General features: G+C 33.7%; 4 protein-coding genes across 5 annotated transcripts; 3 read left to right on the forward strand and 1 right to left on the reverse strand.

Annotated features, from left to right (window-relative positions):
* The first annotated feature begins 250 nt into the window (after positions 1-250).
* Positions 251-2,723, forward strand: LOC101255098 (aquaporin PIP2-7). The gene is made up of 4 exons (XM_004239631.5): positions 251-890; positions 1,395-1,690; positions 1,892-2,032; positions 2,473-2,723. Exons 1-4 carry the CDS (start codon positions 590-592, stop codon positions 2,554-2,556), a joined length of 822 nt encoding a protein of 273 aa, XP_004239679.2. The 5' UTR covers positions 251-589; the 3' UTR covers positions 2,557-2,723.
* Positions 2,724-3,154: 431 nt separating this feature from the next.
* LOC101255399 (caffeoylshikimate esterase) lies at positions 3,155-5,458 on the forward strand. Its single transcript, XM_004239632.5, has 2 exons — positions 3,155-4,398; positions 4,895-5,458. Exons 1-2 carry the CDS (start codon positions 3,760-3,762, stop codon positions 5,261-5,263), a joined length of 1,008 nt encoding a protein of 335 aa, XP_004239680.1. The 5' UTR covers positions 3,155-3,759; the 3' UTR covers positions 5,264-5,458.
* Positions 5,459-6,219: 761 nt separating this feature from the next.
* LOC101254797 (protein MAIN-LIKE 2) lies at positions 6,220-10,572 on the reverse strand. 2 transcript variants are annotated; one of them, XM_010323021.4, is made up of 7 exons: positions 10,094-10,402; positions 9,581-9,746; positions 8,724-8,838; positions 7,976-8,620; positions 7,659-7,826; positions 7,183-7,572; positions 6,220-7,052 (listed from the first exon to the last, which is right to left on the reverse strand). In XM_010323021.4, the coding sequence occupies exons 3-7, from the start codon at positions 8,817-8,819 to the stop codon at positions 6,441-6,443; spliced, it is 1,911 nt and encodes a 636-aa protein (XP_010321323.1). In that variant the 5' UTR covers positions 8,820-8,838; positions 9,581-9,746; positions 10,094-10,402; the 3' UTR covers positions 6,220-6,440. The 2 variants fall into 2 exon arrangements, with proteins under 2 accessions (XP_010321323.1, XP_004239678.1); XM_004239630.5 differs by lacking the exon at positions 9,581-9,746 and having other exon boundaries at positions 10,094-10,572.
* Positions 10,573-10,948: 376 nt separating this feature from the next.
* Positions 10,949-15,851, forward strand: LOC101254490 (V-type proton ATPase subunit G 2). The gene is made up of 4 exons (XM_004239629.5): positions 10,949-11,326; positions 13,814-13,927; positions 14,617-14,717; positions 15,445-15,851. The coding sequence occupies exons 2-4, from the start codon at positions 13,837-13,839 to the stop codon at positions 15,586-15,588; spliced, it is 336 nt and encodes a 111-aa protein (XP_004239677.1). The 5' UTR covers positions 10,949-11,326; positions 13,814-13,836; the 3' UTR covers positions 15,589-15,851.
* The last annotated feature ends 1,415 nt before the right edge of the window (positions 15,852-17,266 follow it).

The following is a 17,266-nucleotide window of genomic DNA, read 5'->3' on the forward strand; positions in this document are numbered from 1 at the left end:
AAAATATTCTTTTTAAAACGGACTAAAAAAGAAGATCATTTTTTCGAGGATGGAATAATTCACTTTTCGATGGAATTACTTTGTTCAACTATTTTAGTCTAAAGGAGAAAAATGAATATATGGTATAAGAGCCGCCAGAATATTGCAATAGGTAAATAGGACAAAAATGATTTTTTATATTGCAATAGGTAAATAGGACAAAAATGATTTTTTCTTTTTCGCTATATACAATTGGATTACCTTGATATATGATATAACCAAAAAAAAAAAAAAAAGCTTAAAAGACATATTTTAACAAGATTTTAGATTAGTTGAAATTAATGTCTTTTAAAATGAGTGATTAAGAAAGGAATAGATTGGACAATTTATATTTTTCTAAGCTAATTTCGTCATTCTTAATCTGTTATATAAATTTTTGATTCCGTTACTAAATGACAATGAAATGGAAAACAAGTCAACAACCCCATCACTCTTATCCAATATATAATGATTTTTTTTTGTTTATGACCACCTTCTATTTATATCTTTTAAGTCCTACAACATTTATGTGAACCATATTCTCTCTTGACTTATAGTAACAAAAAAAAAAATGAGCAATGAAGTGAGTAGTGCATTGCCGGAGCGAAGTTCATCTCCGGCAAAGGACTACCACGAGCCACCGCCAGCGCCATTTATTGGCGCGGCGGAGCTAAAGAAATGGGCCTTGTATAGGGCCTTAATTGCAGAGTTTGTAGCAACTCTTTTGTTACTTTACATTGGACAGTTAACCATAATGGGATATAAGAGTGAAAGTGATCATGATCCATGTGGTAGTGTTGGGCTTCTTGGTGTTGCTTGGGTCTTTGGTGGCATGGTTTTCATTCTTGTATATTGTACTGCTGGCATTTCTGGTGAGTTTTCTCTTATTTATTTTGATAGGGGTACTTAAATAAGCGAGCTGGATCAAATTTAAACGGGTTAAAATAGATCAAATCAACAAGTAGTAATAACGTGCGCTAGCTTCAATATCTTTTTTCAGATTTGAAATTGAAAAATAGTCATTATTATAGAATTTCAAATTTAACAAATAATGTCCTGAGTTTCATCGGTATATCATTCAAAATTTTATGATAATGTGTATTTATGAGCCAAAATTTTATGATAATGTGTATTTAAGTCCGCTTATTAGCATCATAGTATATATATACACTCTAATGATATTACAAATAGAGAAATAATGATTTAATGACTAGAAAAAGTGGACAATCTAATAAATAGTCGACCATAGATCCAACAAGGATAAATATATTACATAGACTCCAATTTGAGTAAACACTTCACCTAGTAGGTCCAATTTGTTAGTTTTCTTATTAATCTATACTTTATGATATTTTACTTTTTTGGGATTATTGTAGGTGGTCATATTAATCCAGCAGTGACCTTTGGGCTATTCCTTTCAAGGAAAATATCTTTAATAAGAGGCTTATTGTACATTGTAGTTCAATATTTGGGAGCCATTTGTGGTACTGCTCTAGTTAAGGCCATTTATAAATCTAAGTTCGAACTCTACGGTGGTGGCGTTAACTCGGTCAGCCCCGGCTATACTAGGGGCGTTGCATGGTCCGCGGAGATGATTGGAACATTTGTTCTTGTTTACACGGTTTTATCGGCCACTGACTCTAAGAGGAATGCTAGAGACTCACATGTTCCTGTAAGTATAATAGTTCATTTTGAGTTTAACCTCAATTATTATCGTTTAGTTAACCTATACATGTTTGATTGAACAACGTATCTCGATTAATCTTATGTTTGTATGTTATTAAATACTGACAAGATTAGAATAGAAATTTTCTGATTCAAATTCCGTAATCTGTTTGGTCAAACTTCTAAAATGTATATTATGTTATTGTAGGTGTTGGCCCCTCTACCAATTGGATTTGCTGTGTTTTTGGTCCACTTGGCCACAATCCCAATTACTGGCACAGGGATCAACCCTGCTAGAAGTCTTGGAGCTGCTGTCATCTACAATCAACAAATAGCATGGGAGGACCTTGTAAGAATACACCCCCCCCCCCCCCTTCTTTGATTTAGTAATAACAACGTAATGTGTGATGTGTGAGTCAGACTTATATTTTGAGCTTTAAAAGTTATGTGGAATCAGAATATGAACTTTATATGATATCGAATTAATGTACAAGGAATAACTAAGTTTATCGTAAATTTGAAATCATATTTGAAAGTCGCACGTCGAAAATAAAGTGTTACTGAATAAGGTGATTCTATATTCAGAGTTCGAAGACAATATTCTAATTAAAGACGAATCAATACTTAACATTCTATCTAGCCCTTATTAATTAATTGACTCTTCAATATAGATATCAGATAATTTAGTCAGGTATATAGCTTAAATATCAAATACTTTTTATACATAAATATTACTATCATATTGCAAATATTTTTTTATTTTTTAATATTTGATATTTTTTTTTACAGGGGATCTTTTCTGGAGGACCTTTCACAGGAGCACTTATTGCAGCAATCTACCAACTAATACTGAGGGGATGCAAATGGAGATAAGTGATGCAACATATATTTGCTCTAGAATATGTGTTTGTGATTTATGAAGTTTAGTTTGAGGAAACAATGTTTGATTTGTGTTTGTTTTGATTGCATTAATCAGTTCAAAATTGAATCTTTTGCAAACAATTTTTTTTACTTTTATAATACGTTCAGTATTAAATCGATGAGTTGAGCTAAATTTAGATAAATTAAAATAGTTGAATCAATAAATAGATGAACTGATATGAAATGAACCAAGTCAAAATGAGTTAAATAATGTTATTTTTCTTGACTTTTTTTTTGCTCTTCATATTCCTTTCTTTACTTTAGATAAAGCGATAAAAGAAATAAGTGATAAAAATTGTACATATGTATGTAATATAGAAAGAAGGAAAGAGAAGCACGACATGAGATAAGCGGTGGAGAAATTTCTATAGCAAATTACTTAACTTGATGAACAAAGGAAGATTCCTCCAAATCAATGTTAAGTAGGTAAAAAGCGCATAAACAACGAGTGTCATTATGTGGGGATGCAATTCGTTAAGCTGAGGCAAAGAATACTATCTGACCCTACCAAATTAGGAATATGAAGGCCTTTTCTTCGAAAAGAAACCGTGAAAAGAAAAAGTATAGTATCGTCCGGACCTTTTCTCTCGCTTTGTTTGAAGTGTCAAATAGAAAATGGACATATAATTGATTGATCCTTCAAATTTTATTTTAATTTGAATTATATGTCAATGAAGTATCAAATAGAAAATGGACATATAATCAATTGATCCTTCAAATTTTATTTTAATTTGTATTATATGTCAATTTCTTTCTAAATGAATAATATTAAACGAATAAAAATATATTAAAGTAATAATTAAATTGAATAAAAAAAGAATACGTATCGCTATAATATAATCACAATTCACAACTATCGTCGTAGCCAACAAAATTTAATTCGTTCAAATTTTAATGTAATTAGGCGAGTCATATTTTCCATGTACTAATTTTATCACCCACCACTACCTACATTATTTTAATTCCAACTACCAACTAACAAATAATTATTTTATTTTATTTTTAACAACAAAAATAAATTCAATACACGACGAATCACACTATTTTTTCCCAATCCTCTTTGTTATCTTGTTGTTTGCATGTTCCCTATTTCGGTTATATCCTATCCTATCCCCCCGCGGCGCATTATAGCAGCACCGCCGTGAGAAAACAAAAATGAAGCATCCAGTAGCAGAAGCGAACGAGTTGAGTCCGTTCGGCACACTGAGTCAATCCGAGTTCTACTCTCACCACTCAGTAACTCACAACTCCGAATTCATTACAAATTCACGAGGCTTAAAGCTTTTCACTCAATGGTGGTCCCCACTTCCTCCGACGAAAATCATCGGCGTCGTTTGTGTCGTCCATGGATTCACCGGAGAATCGAGCTGGTTTGTTCAACTCACAGCTGTTCACATCGCGAAAAACGGATTTATCGTTTGTGCGATTGATCATCAAGGTCATGGATTCTCCGATGGATTAATTGCTCATATTCCTGATTTAAATCTCGTTGTTGATGACTGTATTAGTTTCTTCGATTCCTTTCGGGATCTCCATGTTCCGCCGTCTCTGCCGTCGTTTCTCTATGCTGAATCCCTCGGCGGTGCTATCGCGCTTCTAATCACTCTCCGGGAAGGCGATTCTGCTCCCCGCCGGTCGTTTGACGGCGTCGTTTTGAATGGAGCTATGTATGGGATTAGCAATAAGTTCAAACCGCCGTGGCCTCTAGAACATCTACTTGGTATCGCTGCCGTTTTGATTCCGACTTGGCCCGTGGTCCCCACTCGCGGCTCGTTGCCTTTGGTTGCATTCAAGGTATGTAATTGATAATGAAAATATTTGTTTCGATTTCAATATAATTGAGCTTTTAGTTATTATATTTAAGATTTTTATTATTTAACTCATTATATTTAATAATCATATGTTTATATTTATGATTTATTTATTAAATTTTCATATATAAATTTATGTCCTTGTAGAAACTATTAAGTTCAAATGAATTTAATATCAAAAGATGACTATAATGAATTTAAATAAGTCGTCAATTCAATTAAGTTTAGTATAAAGGCTAGATTCGTTTTCAATTAAATTTTAAGTTTAATATTTATACATATATAAAAATGCAAATTGTAGAAACAATCTCTTGTAGAAATATAAAATAATCTATTTATATTTCATTTTCGAATTCAAATCTCGTGAGTAGCGAAAAACTCTAGTACACCGAGCTATCTTTTCTTAAAATACAAAACTGGGTTACTGAATTTGTCAATTTACCATTTGAGCATTCTCTTTTTTTTGGTAATTCACGAAGGAGGAGTGGAAGAGGAAATTGGCAATAGCAAGTCCAAGGAGACCACTTATAAAACCACGCCCCGCGACGGCGCGTGAGTTAATGAGAGTATGTAGGGAGCTGCAAGGGAGATTCGAAGAAGTGAAAGTACCATTTCTGATCGTCCACGGCAGCGATGATGTCATCTGCGATCCCGCGTGCGCGGAGGAGCTATATCGCCGATCGACAAGCAAGGACAAAACACTGAAGATATATCCAGGTATGTGGCACCAGCTGGTTGGAGAACTGGAGGAGAATGTGGAGCAAGTGTTCGGAGATGTCGTTGAGTGGCTTAAAATGAGAGCCGACGTTTCAACCGGCGACAAGGCCACTGTTGACGGTGGCGCGTAGGAGTGGGAGTTGGTTGGGATATTCTAGTTGGGAAGTGGTTAATAATATGCCAGTAAAAGTAAGTTAAAGATCAGTAAACATTGTGATCAGTAAGTTAAAGAACCAAAAAATAAATTTGTACCAGGCCATTTATGTCAAAACTTTATTAGCCATGTGACTATTTAAACTTGTATTAATGCAATATTTGTTGATTTAGTTATGTTGATATTAATTTTTTACCAGATATGTATAAATTTCTAACAAAAAATTATTGATCTCAACTGAGACAATTTTATTATAAACTTTTGCATTCTTAGTATAGAAATATTGTAGAGCGCACATTTAGTGTTTAAAAAGCAAAGGTAATTTATTTTGTTAGATATGATTTAAATAATATATTTATAATTCTCTTATAAATAATTTGTGACGATAAAACAAATATGTGAATAATAGATAAAATCAACAATAAATTGCGCATATAAAATTAACTTAAATAATAAATTTATATTAGACATGTATAAATTTCTAACAAAAAATTATTGATCTCAACTGAGACAATTTTATTATAAACTTTTGCATTCTTAGTATAGAAATATTGTAGAGCGCACATTTAGTGTTTAAAAAGCAAAGGTAATTTATTTTGTTAGATATGATTTAAATAATATATTTATAATTCTCTTATAAATAATTTGTGACGATAAAAAAATATGTGAATAATAGATAAAATCAACAATAAATTGCGCATATAAAATTAACTTAAATAATAAATTTATATTCCTCTTATATTAATTTGTGAGGATAAAAAAAATATGTAAATGATTGAAAAATATTATTACTTATGAATATAAAATATAAAATAATTTTGTTTTAATTCTTTTCAAGTATAAAAAACTTAAATTAATCAACTTTTTTTATCATATTAACAACTATAAGGATATTTCACATATTTTGATTAAAAAAAAAGTCTTTACCAGCCCTTATTTATTTGCCAAACATATCAACAATTTTTTTTCAACTGCAAAATAAATTTCAAACACTTTAAAAAGTTAACTTTTTAAAAGTTACACTTTTTAAGTCAATTCAAACGGGGCTCAAAGTATTGTTGCATAATTTTCTTTCTCCTCAATTAGGACAGAGGAGAAAAACATCTCCAAATGAACTGAAAATTGTGCAAGCCATAAATTTCATCTTTACTGGTCTAAACAAGAACCCCATAATCGTTCTGCTGTGCAACATCCTCTCTAGTTTCATGGGAGACCTGAGGAACCACGATATCCAATGAAGCATGAGGTTTATCTTCTGCTACTTCACTGGAGAGATGGTCATCTTGTTCTCCAACTAGATGATGGAAGTGTGATTCATCAACTTCCTTAGCATCTTCACAGAAATCAATATCATCGACACTTTGAGCTACGTGAGATATCCGACCATGATCATCTTCACTTACTGTAATGCACAAATGAGGATTGTCCATCTCATTGCCGATGTGATATAGGTGAGAAGGATCAACATCAAAAGCTGTAGCAGGTATCCGATGTTGCATGGGTATCCCTGCTGCATAATATTGGTCTACCTCTTCTTTACGCTTACGTTTGCCCATCCCCTTCCTTCTTACTCTCTCCTTTCCACGTACTTTCTTTCCAGCTTCACTTTGTGAGTTTGATGCAACAAATACTGTACTTGCAATCTGATCCCTCAGGCATTCATAAGTAATATATCGGATTCTTGTGACAGATTGTAACTGTTGATCATCCAACCCATGAGTTGAAATGGTTTCTGCTATATGGGCAATCTCTCTCAGTGCAGCATTCTGCAGTGACAAATAAACAGACTATAGTGAAAAATCAAAGGCATGACTCAAAGTGAGAGAGCAGATGTTGGATAACTGAAAAATTGAAGAAAAAAAAATAATCCTGAGTTACATATATCTGATAATTTACCATCCGTTGAAACTCAGATGAGATAGGTACAGGCCTCCCAACCAACTTCCTTGTAATTCTCATATACCACTGCATGTATTCACTTTCCTCAACATCTTCCTCTGCCTCCACAATGTAGAGATGTCGATTTGACCATTCATTAAGCTCTGATTCCATTTTTGTTGAGAGATCTACACCACCATCAACTCCTCGACTCTTCCTCTCCCATTTCTGTACCTCTTCGGGAACAGTCTGATGCATGCCAAATTGCCGTAGGCAACGATCTGGAAGGTGTCTTTCTGCCTTGTCATAACATATCAACATGGTCTTTGATCTCCCCAGAATGAGGCTGCGCAATATATGTTCTGGTATGACGGTATGACTAATGTTTGAGTAAGGACACCAGTCAACCTGGACGTAGAATTGTTCCATTTTCTTAAGCTCTTTAAGAGATAAACGATTTAAGTAACACAAGAAAGTTACAGAAACTAACTCACATCAGATGGCTTCATAGAGTCCAATGATTTTCGGTAGAATGCCACATCACGGTTTGACGTTGGACTGCTTTGTTTACCTTTCCACCTAAGCACAAATGGGAAACACTCATGGATTGGATCATGATTAAGCTTTGGCCGACCAACATTGAGGTGGTAGTAACTCCAGCACTGCAAGAGATGAAAAACTGCTCACAGCCTGATTTAATATAAAGAGTTTCAGCGGTTACATTTTCAATTACTTGTCAAAGCATGACAGCCAAGTAAATTTTGTCCCCACGGAACCCTTCGAAGGCAAAAATACCCAAGCCTCATCATACCTGTAATAATGTCAAACAGCCACTAATTGTGCTTTGGGACCTAAGGGAAGCATTGCCGAGTGCTCTGTACAAGAAGGATAATGCTGCAGCACCCCAAGCATACTTGCCAGCTTCATCAAAATTTTCGAACAGTGGAAGGTACATGACAGGTACTTTATTGCCAGTTGTAGTTGAAAAGATGGTGCTACCAACCAGGTAAAGAAGATAAGCACGTGTACAACGAGCAATATCCTCCATGGAAGCATCCTCCGGACACTGGGAGAAGGTCTCTTTTAACCAACTAAGCTTCACCATCCCACCACTCGTATATCCAGAGTCAGGTGCTTTCCCCAACAATTTGATACAGACTGCTTCACATGAAGTATATGTCACACCTATAACAGCCTCACCATCAACTGGTAGCCCAAGCAAGTACGCGACATCCTCAAGGGTAACAGTCATTTCCCCAACAGTGAAATGGAATGTGTTTGTTTCTCTTCTCCATCTCTCAACTAGGGAAGATATGAGTGGGTTATCCAAACTGATTGCCGGTATCATTCTCAAATAGCCAAATCCAGCCATTTTAACCAACTCAACCTGTTTCTCTGTGAGCATCCACTGATCGAGCTTTGATGTGTGCTCATGGCACCTAAGAGCACCACGCTCCTGTCAACAGTGAAAATAAGCCATTCAAGCCTTGTCTAAAACACTAAGTTGCTGTCAAGTGTGATTTGTCAAAAAAAGGGAGGAAGTTTAGCTTAGTGAATACCTGCCCCTCCCAAACAGCAGATGATACATGTTTATCTTGATCGTACAGCACAATATCCTCAACTGGTCCAGGGTTAGTTGCATAGTAGTCCACCATTACTGCTTATGACATACCTCTGAAACAAGACAAACTTAGCAATCTATTAAGAAAAAAATTGCAGTGTCATTTGAAAAATACAATGCAACTTAACTGCATCACAAAGTTGCAAATGCAAGAAAAAAATTACAGCAACTCTATATTACAAGGTTAACTTATTCTTTTGTTTACAAGATACTGCCTGCTAGTATTTATGTTTTTGGGGAAGGTACCTAGAGAAGGAAATTCCAAATAACTTTGTGGCGTCATTGTTTGAACTATGAAGCACAAAATTCTCTTAATCACAAGGTTCCACCCACATGAAACGATAACCCCTCACTTTGCATAGTTTGATTGCTTTAAGCAACAAGCAGTGACTTTTATTACACTGGCCTCAACCCAAAACTAGATGCAGTCAGCTATGTGACTCCTCTATATCCATTCCACTCCATTTGGGTCTGTCTCATTTCATTACTTCACAATTCAACTTTAAGGGAAAACTAGGATTTCTCTGATTTAGGAATTCTCGAAACCACAAATCTATACTGCAATGCCAAACAATCACAGACAGGACTAAGAAGACTCATGCTAAACTCTACACCTAACATAACAGCCTTAATACCCACTAGTTAGTGTCATCCTATGATACTTTACTTCCATAATTCTTTCGTATTCTGTTCTTCGCTATCTCCACGTGAATTTTCAATAAGTGTAAAAGTTACTTCATCTTATTTGCACATGAATATCAAGTTTTTAACTTGTTTTTACTAGCATTTTCCTACCTTACCATATCGTCTAGCTAGCTTGTGAGCACCTTGACTAATTCAATCAATCAACGACTGTGGTAGTCTTTTGCGATTCAGTTACCATTACAGTTCCTTTTCTAGATGCTTTGTACTGCTTTCCGTATTTAATCGACCTGTTTTCTCCACTGCCGTATTTCTTTCTCTGTAATCAATATGATTTGCTGAACTTTAGCTGAGGATCTTTTTAAAACAAATTCTCTACCTCAACGAGATAGGAGAACGTATACATTAATCAAGCAACTATTGCTCAGCCCCAAACTAGTTAGAGTTAATTATATATCAATCACTACATTAAAAAAAATGATACTGTAGCATTATGTGGTAAATAAACTTCTCACCAAATGATGAAAAAATTGTAAAAAAAAATAAAAATTACAGACACAGATTGCCCAAATTAAATCTAATCACAGTGACTAATATTCCTAAGTAAAAAAACCAAAAATCTTAACAGAAAAAAATGTACATAAATATATATAGAGAGAAATGTACCAGCAAAAAGAGCAAGTCGAGGAAATTGCCAATGGTATCAGACACCCATAGGGAGATAATATATGTATGTATGTATTTGTGTGTATATATGGAGCGAGTGAGATAGAGATGAATGGTGCACGGAGAAGAAGATCTCCGGAGAAGAGATCGACGGAAGAACGACCGGAGAGAAAAAGCTACGGTGGTCGTCGGTGGAGTTTTGGGAATCGGCGGGGACAATTAGGGAGACTGACGAATACGGTGTCGTAGGGTTCGGTTTAAGATTTTTTTGGGGTCATAGCAAATTGGGAAATTTAACAAAGTGTCGATAAGGTTTTGTTTGGATGAACATTCAATTAAAAAAACATTTGTTTGGAATAAAGGAAAAAAAGGAAAAATGTTTAAAAAAATAAACTTTTTCTCCAATAAAAACATCATTAAATTTGAAAAAAAGAAAGAAAGAAAGAAGAATGTGATTTGATTTTAATAAATAATGTATCAAGAGAGTAGTTCACTCTTTTATATATATATAGAGAGAAAAATATGTACCATCAAAATTAGACTTTTAAATTACAATTATGATATAAATATTATGATAACTTATTTAATTATTATGAACTATCTAATATTTCTAATTAAATATGGGATAAACTAATTTTACATTTCATCCCCAAATTTACACCGTACTTGATATTAATATATTAGTAAATCCTTAATTATCATTACCTCGATATAAATTTAATAATTATAAGATATTTTAAACTTGTGACATAATATCACATTATTTAATCTATTTTAATCTAATTCAATTCAATCAGATACTTTCATATATTGACTAACTCCATTTTAATCCTTTCGTATGTTATAAATTAAAATAACATTTTTATGTCAAATTATCAAATTTCATACCTCTCCATAAGATTTAAGCCATTACCATCATTTAGGTGGTAATTGCCTAAAAATTAACCAATTTGTTTTAAACCAAATTCCCTTTCTTATATCCTTTTGTGCTTCGTAAATTAATATTTTAATAAATTTAAAATGCCTATTTTTACATAAAATACTTTTTTTTTTGGTTCACGTAGAATTTTCCTTGTTCTATTTTTTTTTAAAAAAAAACAAAACGGAAGAGAGAACGTGACAAGTATAAAAAGGCCTCAAGTTTGTAGTCTCTTCATAGTCCCAACTCTTTCCATACACAGAAAAAAGCTTTCAAAGTTTAGCTGCACCGATTTCGATTCTCAGTTTCTACAGGTATTATTGAGGTTTTTTCCGATCATAATATGCTGATTTCAGCTTGAATTGATTAGATCTGGATCAGATGATTGTTTTGACTAATTTTGATATGGGATTCTTCTGAATTTGAAGTACATTTTTGTTTCTGTTGAATAATTTGAGGTTTATGTGAGATTCACAAGCAAATAATGAGTTATAGAAGGTTTTGGAGTTGGTTTGACTTGTGTCGTCAATGTGAAAGTATTCGGAGTTGTGATTAAAGCGGAATGTAGTTGATTCTAACTAGTTTGGAGTTGATGTTTATCTGTTTAGGTGATTGATTGACTTGCTTCTGGAAAAATTGCTTCAGTTTTAGAGCTGAGTGAATTGTTGATAAGGATTATATTGTTTTGATGGATCTGGTTTGAATTTGTTTACTCCGCTGTAGATATAATCAACTATTTGGTTTCTGCAAAATGATGAGGTCTATGTGAGCTTCACAAACAATGATGAGTTATAGATGCAGTTGGTTTGACCTTCAATCACTAGTGTATAAGTATTTCAAGTTAAGATTAAAGTAAAACGTAGTTGATTCTAACTAGTTTGGAGTTGAGGTTTAGGTGATTGATTGACTTGTTTATGGGAAATTGGTTTGGATTTAAAGATGATTGAATATTTGATAAGGATATATTGTTTTGATGGATCTGGTTTGAATTTGTTACTCTGCTTTAGATATAATCAACTATTTGGTTTCTACAAAATGGTTTGAGATTTATGTGAGCTCTGCAAAATGATTTGAGATCTATGTGAACTCCACAAACAAATATGAGTTAACGTTTTACATTTGGTTGCCTATGAACTTCCAGTGTTAAATTATTAAGAATTGTGATTAAAGCAGAATGTAGTTGATTCTACATAGTTTAGAGTTGTTGTTTAGGTGATTGATTGATTGTTTCTGGAAAAGGTTTCGTTAAAGAGCTGATTGAATTGTTGATAAGGATATATTGTATTAGATGGATCTGGTTTGAATTTGTTACTCTGCTTTAGATATAATCAACTATTTGTTTCTGCAAAATGCTTTGAGGTCTATGGTGAGATTCACAAACAATAATGAACTGTAGAAGATTTGCTGTTGGTTGACCTTGAATCGCCAGAGTACAAGTATACAGAATTGCTATTAAAGTGAAATGCTGTTGATTCTAACTAGTCTGGAGTTGAGATTTAGGTGATTGATTGACTTGTTTCTGGAAAATTGGTTGGAATTAGAGCTGATTGAATTTATTGATTAAAATATATTGTTTTGATGATCTGGTTTGAATTTGCTTTCTCCAATTTAGATATAATCAACTATTTGTTTCTGCAAAATGATTTGAGTCTATGTGAGATTCACAAACAAATAATGAGTTATAGAAGGTTTGGCAGTTAGTTTGACCTTGAATCGCCAGTGTGAAAATATTCCGAATTGTGATTAAATCGGAATGTAGCTGACACTAACTAATAGAGTTGAGCTGTAGGTGATTGATAATTTCTGGTAAATATGCTTCAGTTTTAGAGCTGATTGATTTGTTGATAGTGATATCTTTGTGTTGATGGATCTATTATTTCTATAGAACAATTCTAGGAAGAGTAACTTGTGCAGTTTGACTTGGACCAAAAGTAGATGAAGGAGACCAAAGAAGAAAGGAAGGAAACAAAAGTAGAAGAATTTCCTCACTTTTAACTAGAGAAATTGTTGATTGAGTAAAAGATTTTGTATTTTGGGAGGAGAATTGTTTGAGCATAGGCTGTTTGATCCAGTCTTTCCTGATTAAATACCACTCTCCTGTTTGATGATTGAATTTATTGCAACCTCTTTCATCCTGATGTTTAACTTAAATTTCCATGTAGTTAAAAGTTGAAGGAATAGCTTGCTTATTTACCATTGAGCCAAGAATCTTTTTTTCTCCATCAGCTCAAAGCTATAGTGAGGCATCCATTACCTCAACAATCTACCAACTTCAGACCTCATAAGTATTTGACTGGGATATTTTTTCATCCTAGGCCAGGCTATCGCAATAGATTGGGATCTATAGTTAATAAATTATAGGATACCTGAAATTGCAATGACCACCAAAGCTATTACAAGGATATCCTGGCATTTTGCTGCCATAGAATTAGTATCAAAATGTGGTAACATGTGAAGTACATGTGTTCTCGCTGTCCCACTTGCAATCCATCTCCGTTTAGCCTAAAATGTTGGGTACTTCGAAGTTCGGCCTATAAATTTACAACCTGGACTACACGTGAAAAAGATCTTAGTTCAAATCTGATCCTTATATTGAACCATGTTGTAAATGAACTGTTTTTTCTTTTGACATAATACTTATTTTGGTCTTTCCAAAGGCGATAAGTTTTGCATAAAAGCCGTCATGGCTGTTCTTTTTAGCATAGTTTCACAGCATGCTCACATTCTACTGAATAATTTTTTGTTCTGCTTCTCAAATATTATCAATTTCTTTAAGATACATATTTTCTTCTTTGTTGTAGTTTTATAAGTGTATCAGACGAGTATGGAATCCAACAGGGGCAACCAAAATGGAATTCAACAACTTTTAGGTGCAGAGCAAGAAGCTCAACACATTGTCAATGCTGCCAGGAGTGGTAATTTATTTCCCTTTTTATGCCTTCAGTTTTCTGATCTTTGAATTGAATTTCTATTAGTTTCACTAATGCAATGATCAGGAAACTCCGGCAACATACATGTACTTATTTCAAGTCATGGGTCCATAGCTAGAATTTTCTCCTTCCACGTAATAACTTTTATTTCCATTGCAGTTCAACTTTTTCCTTCCTGTGTTAGTGTGCATGGTAGATTCCTGTAAGATCACATTTTGGTTAGTATCACTTGACATACACAAATTGCAATTCTAATGTGGGCACTGAGAGTTTGTTTTCAGTCTTAACCAGCTCAGTTCCAATATAAGGGGAAGACTAGATGATTCTCATCTCTAATATGCACTGAATAAGTAAAATGTAATCTGGATGGTTCTCTAGTTCCTACCAATTCACCACTGTGCCTTACTGTTTTACGTAATCTTCCCTTTCTCAACACCGTACTTGTTATTTTGAGCCAACTGCAAGTCTGCAACATAACCAATCAATATGCATTTTGGATGTCACACGCAAAGAGTAATAACTACTGCAGCCAAAAGCTCATTACTTTGTACCTGTTCTTCCCCATGTCTTAACTAATAATATGAGCTGTGTGGCTATTGTATTTCACGGCACCGGCGTTGATATTGATCAGTTCTATAAGCAAGTTCTGAATCCTGACTTGGTTTCAAGTGCAGCAAAACAGGCTAGATTGAAACAGGCAAAGGATGAAGCTGAGAAGGAGATAGCTGAATTTCGTGCATTCATGGAGGCCGAGTTCCAGAGAAAGCTTGAACAGGTAAATAAGAAACAAATAGTTTTTGGGGAAGAAACCAATTTTTCATGCGTCTCTAATTTGAGATTGCATAAAAAAGGGAAATCAATTGAACCCGTATTGTATAATACGTAATGTATAACTAATGAATATATGTACTAGTTATAACTGTGGTGTCTGGACCAGCACAGCTCAACTAATCCATAACAACAGCAACTGCTCTTCAAACCCAAGCTATTTGAGATTGGCTATTTCTTCATGAAATTGACTAGTTTTACAGTTGTTGTCAAACCTACCACAACCCTCCTCTTTATCTTGGCTTGGGACTGCAGACTGCCAGTGTGAGAAAGCTTACACAGGCTGAGTTGCATTCATTTATATGAACTCAAATAACAACATACCCAGTATGGTCCCACAAGTGGGGTATTGGGAGGCTGGGGTAGACGTAGAGCTTACCAGTATGTTTGTGGGGAGTTATATGAACTCGATTATTTTTATTTGAAAAATGAACATTTAAGACCAAAACTAGTGGCTGCATTCTTGATCAGAATTTTTGGTCTGTCTAATAAAGCTCTTATGAATGCACCATAAAGGATGTTGACTAAAAGTATAATCGTCATCTATTTCTTATATCTACTTCCTTTGTTCGTGTGTGTGTGGGGGGGGGGGGGGGTTGTTAGGGAAGTAATCGGTTATTCAATTTACTTTACCCTTGATTAAGTATGCTCGTTAATATTAATATTGTCTACAGACTAGCGGTGATTCGGGTGCTAATGTCAAACGTCTTGATCAAGAAACGTTTGCAAAGATCCAACACTTGAAAGCAGAATCTGAAAGCATCTCCAACGATGTTGTCCAGATGCTTCTGAGGCAGGTAACCACAGTAAAGAACTAAGATTCATCTCTGAATGATTACCAGGATCAAGTTTATGGTCATTTTCTGCTGATTCTTGGTTCTCCATAATTCTGGTTTTCTTGCTACACCAGTTTAATGGTTGTTCTCCATTTTGTGTTGTATATTTATTTATCACTATTGGTCATCTTGGCCCTAGTTGAATAAAATAAATCATATACTGATGTTCTATGAAGACAAATTTTGGATATAACTTACCCACACAATGTGATTATTTCCCGAATGAATGAAATACGTGTTATGCATATAGTTTTTCTCAAGTGATATGTATTCTTATTTTGGAATAAATAATTGATTTAGTAATTTGCATTTGTTGTTTTTCCTTGGGCCGAGGATTTATCAGAAACAGCCTCTGCACCTCCTAAGGGTTGCGTTATACTCTATCTTCTTCAGATCTCACTTGTGGGATTTCACTGGGTATGTTGTTCTTGTTGCATTTATCATCTTAAAATCTTTGATTCATTCTCCTTTGACTATTATACTGCTCTTAGTTGAAAAGAGATCGGAAGTTACAAGCTTCTGTTAAAAGATGGGAGAGTAGTTTTTTGATATTTAATACGTCAACCTACAATAAATAAAAAGGACAAATGGTAGTGTGAAAGAAAGTATTTTCTTTGTTTCTCACCGGTGTTAGATATCCACACCGGGCCACCTAATACATATTTGCGTTGTTTAACTCTAATTAAGGGGCAAAATACTTTATGATTAGGATTCTTCGTCTTCGTATTTAAGACTTGAACTCGAGATATCTAGAGATTTTATCTCATTACAACATTTGAAGGTATATCAAGCACTAATTGTGGGCGTTACTTGGCTAATTTCTTTTCTATCTGTCCAATCTTTGATGGATAAAGTGTTACATGGTGAAGTGATGTGTCTAGACACCACAATTATAGAAGAACAAAGAAAACACCATTGTCAAAATTCTTGTTATTAGGTTATAAGGACATCAATTTGTTAAGTAAAAATTGTTGAAACACTCACCAATACCACACCCAACATAATTATAGTTTTTTAAGCAAAATCGATTTGGATGGATACAATTATTGCAAGACAAAATGTCAATTAAGAACCAATTAATTAACAATTACTGAAATTTTAAAAACATTCTTCATGAGGTGTAAGAACAAAACAACTAGTCATAACAAATATTCTTACTGTCTATCTTTACTTATTCATTAAATTATTATGAAATATCTAATAATACTTGATCAATTTATAAAATTAATGAATAATTTACAATGTTATGTCTATTTTATCATTTCTATTAAATACTGTTCATTTTTCAACGTTAGGATGACTGGTATTTAACAAAAGTAATTTTATAAAATTACCTCTATCATTGACGTCTTTTTAATTTTAATGTAAAGTAAAAATTGAACAACTGTTATTGGATAGAGAGGTAGTATAATTAAAATTTGATTATGGAAGTGTTAAGCAATCAAATCATATTAGAGGTCTTGGTGCTTTAGTTGCATGAGACTCTTCAAGTTTTGGACGTGAAAGTTCCCTTTCATTCTATCCAAGTAGGTACACCAAATATGGAAAAGAGTTACCATTTTCAAACTCTGATAATTCAAAAATAAAATAATTTATTCCTTACTCAAGTTTCTAGTAAAGACGAAATAAGATTTCGATAATTCCATTTACTATTTTTTTT

Source organism: Solanum lycopersicum, chromosome 5, assembly GCF_036512215.1.
Source record: "Solanum lycopersicum chromosome 5, SLM_r2.1".
NCBI lineage: Eukaryota > Viridiplantae > Streptophyta > Magnoliopsida > Solanales > Solanaceae > Solanum > Solanum lycopersicum.

Coding starts and splice junctions, on each gene's coding strand:
- LOC101255098 (XM_004239631.5), top strand. CDS start 590: ATGAGCAATGAAGTGAGTAGTGCATTGCCGGAGCGAAGTTCATCTCCG. Junction 1,691..1,891: donor CTAGAGACTCACATGTTCCT/GTAAGTATAATA, acceptor ATGTTATTGTAG/GTGTTGGCCCCTCTACCAAT. Junction 2,033..2,472: donor AAATAGCATGGGAGGACCTT/GTAAGAATACAC, acceptor TTTTTTTTACAG/GGGATCTTTTCTGGAGGACC.
- LOC101255399 (XM_004239632.5), top strand. CDS start 3,760: ATGAAGCATCCAGTAGCAGAAGCGAACGAGTTGAGTCCGTTCGGCACA. Junction 4,399..4,894: donor TGCCTTTGGTTGCATTCAAG/GTATGTAATTGA, acceptor TAATTCACGAAG/GAGGAGTGGAAGAGGAAATT.
- LOC101254797 (XM_004239630.5), bottom strand. CDS start 8,819: ATGGTGGACTACTATGCAACTAACCCTGGACCAGTTGAGGATATTGTG. Junction 7,827..7,975: donor GCTGTTTGACATTATTACAG/GTATGATGAGGC, acceptor CATCTCTTGCAG/TGCTGGAGTTACTACCACCT. Junction 7,573..7,658: donor ACTCTATGAAGCCATCTGAT/GTGAGTTAGTTT, acceptor TTCTACGTCCAG/GTTGACTGGTGTCCTTACTC.
- LOC101254490 (XM_004239629.5), top strand. CDS start 13,837: ATGGAATCCAACAGGGGCAACCAAAATGGAATTCAACAACTTTTAGGT. Junction 13,928..14,616: donor TGTCAATGCTGCCAGGAGTG/GTAATTTATTTC, acceptor TTTCAAGTGCAG/CAAAACAGGCTAGATTGAAA. Junction 14,718..15,444: donor TCCAGAGAAAGCTTGAACAG/GTAAATAAGAAA, acceptor TATTGTCTACAG/ACTAGCGGTGATTCGGGTGC.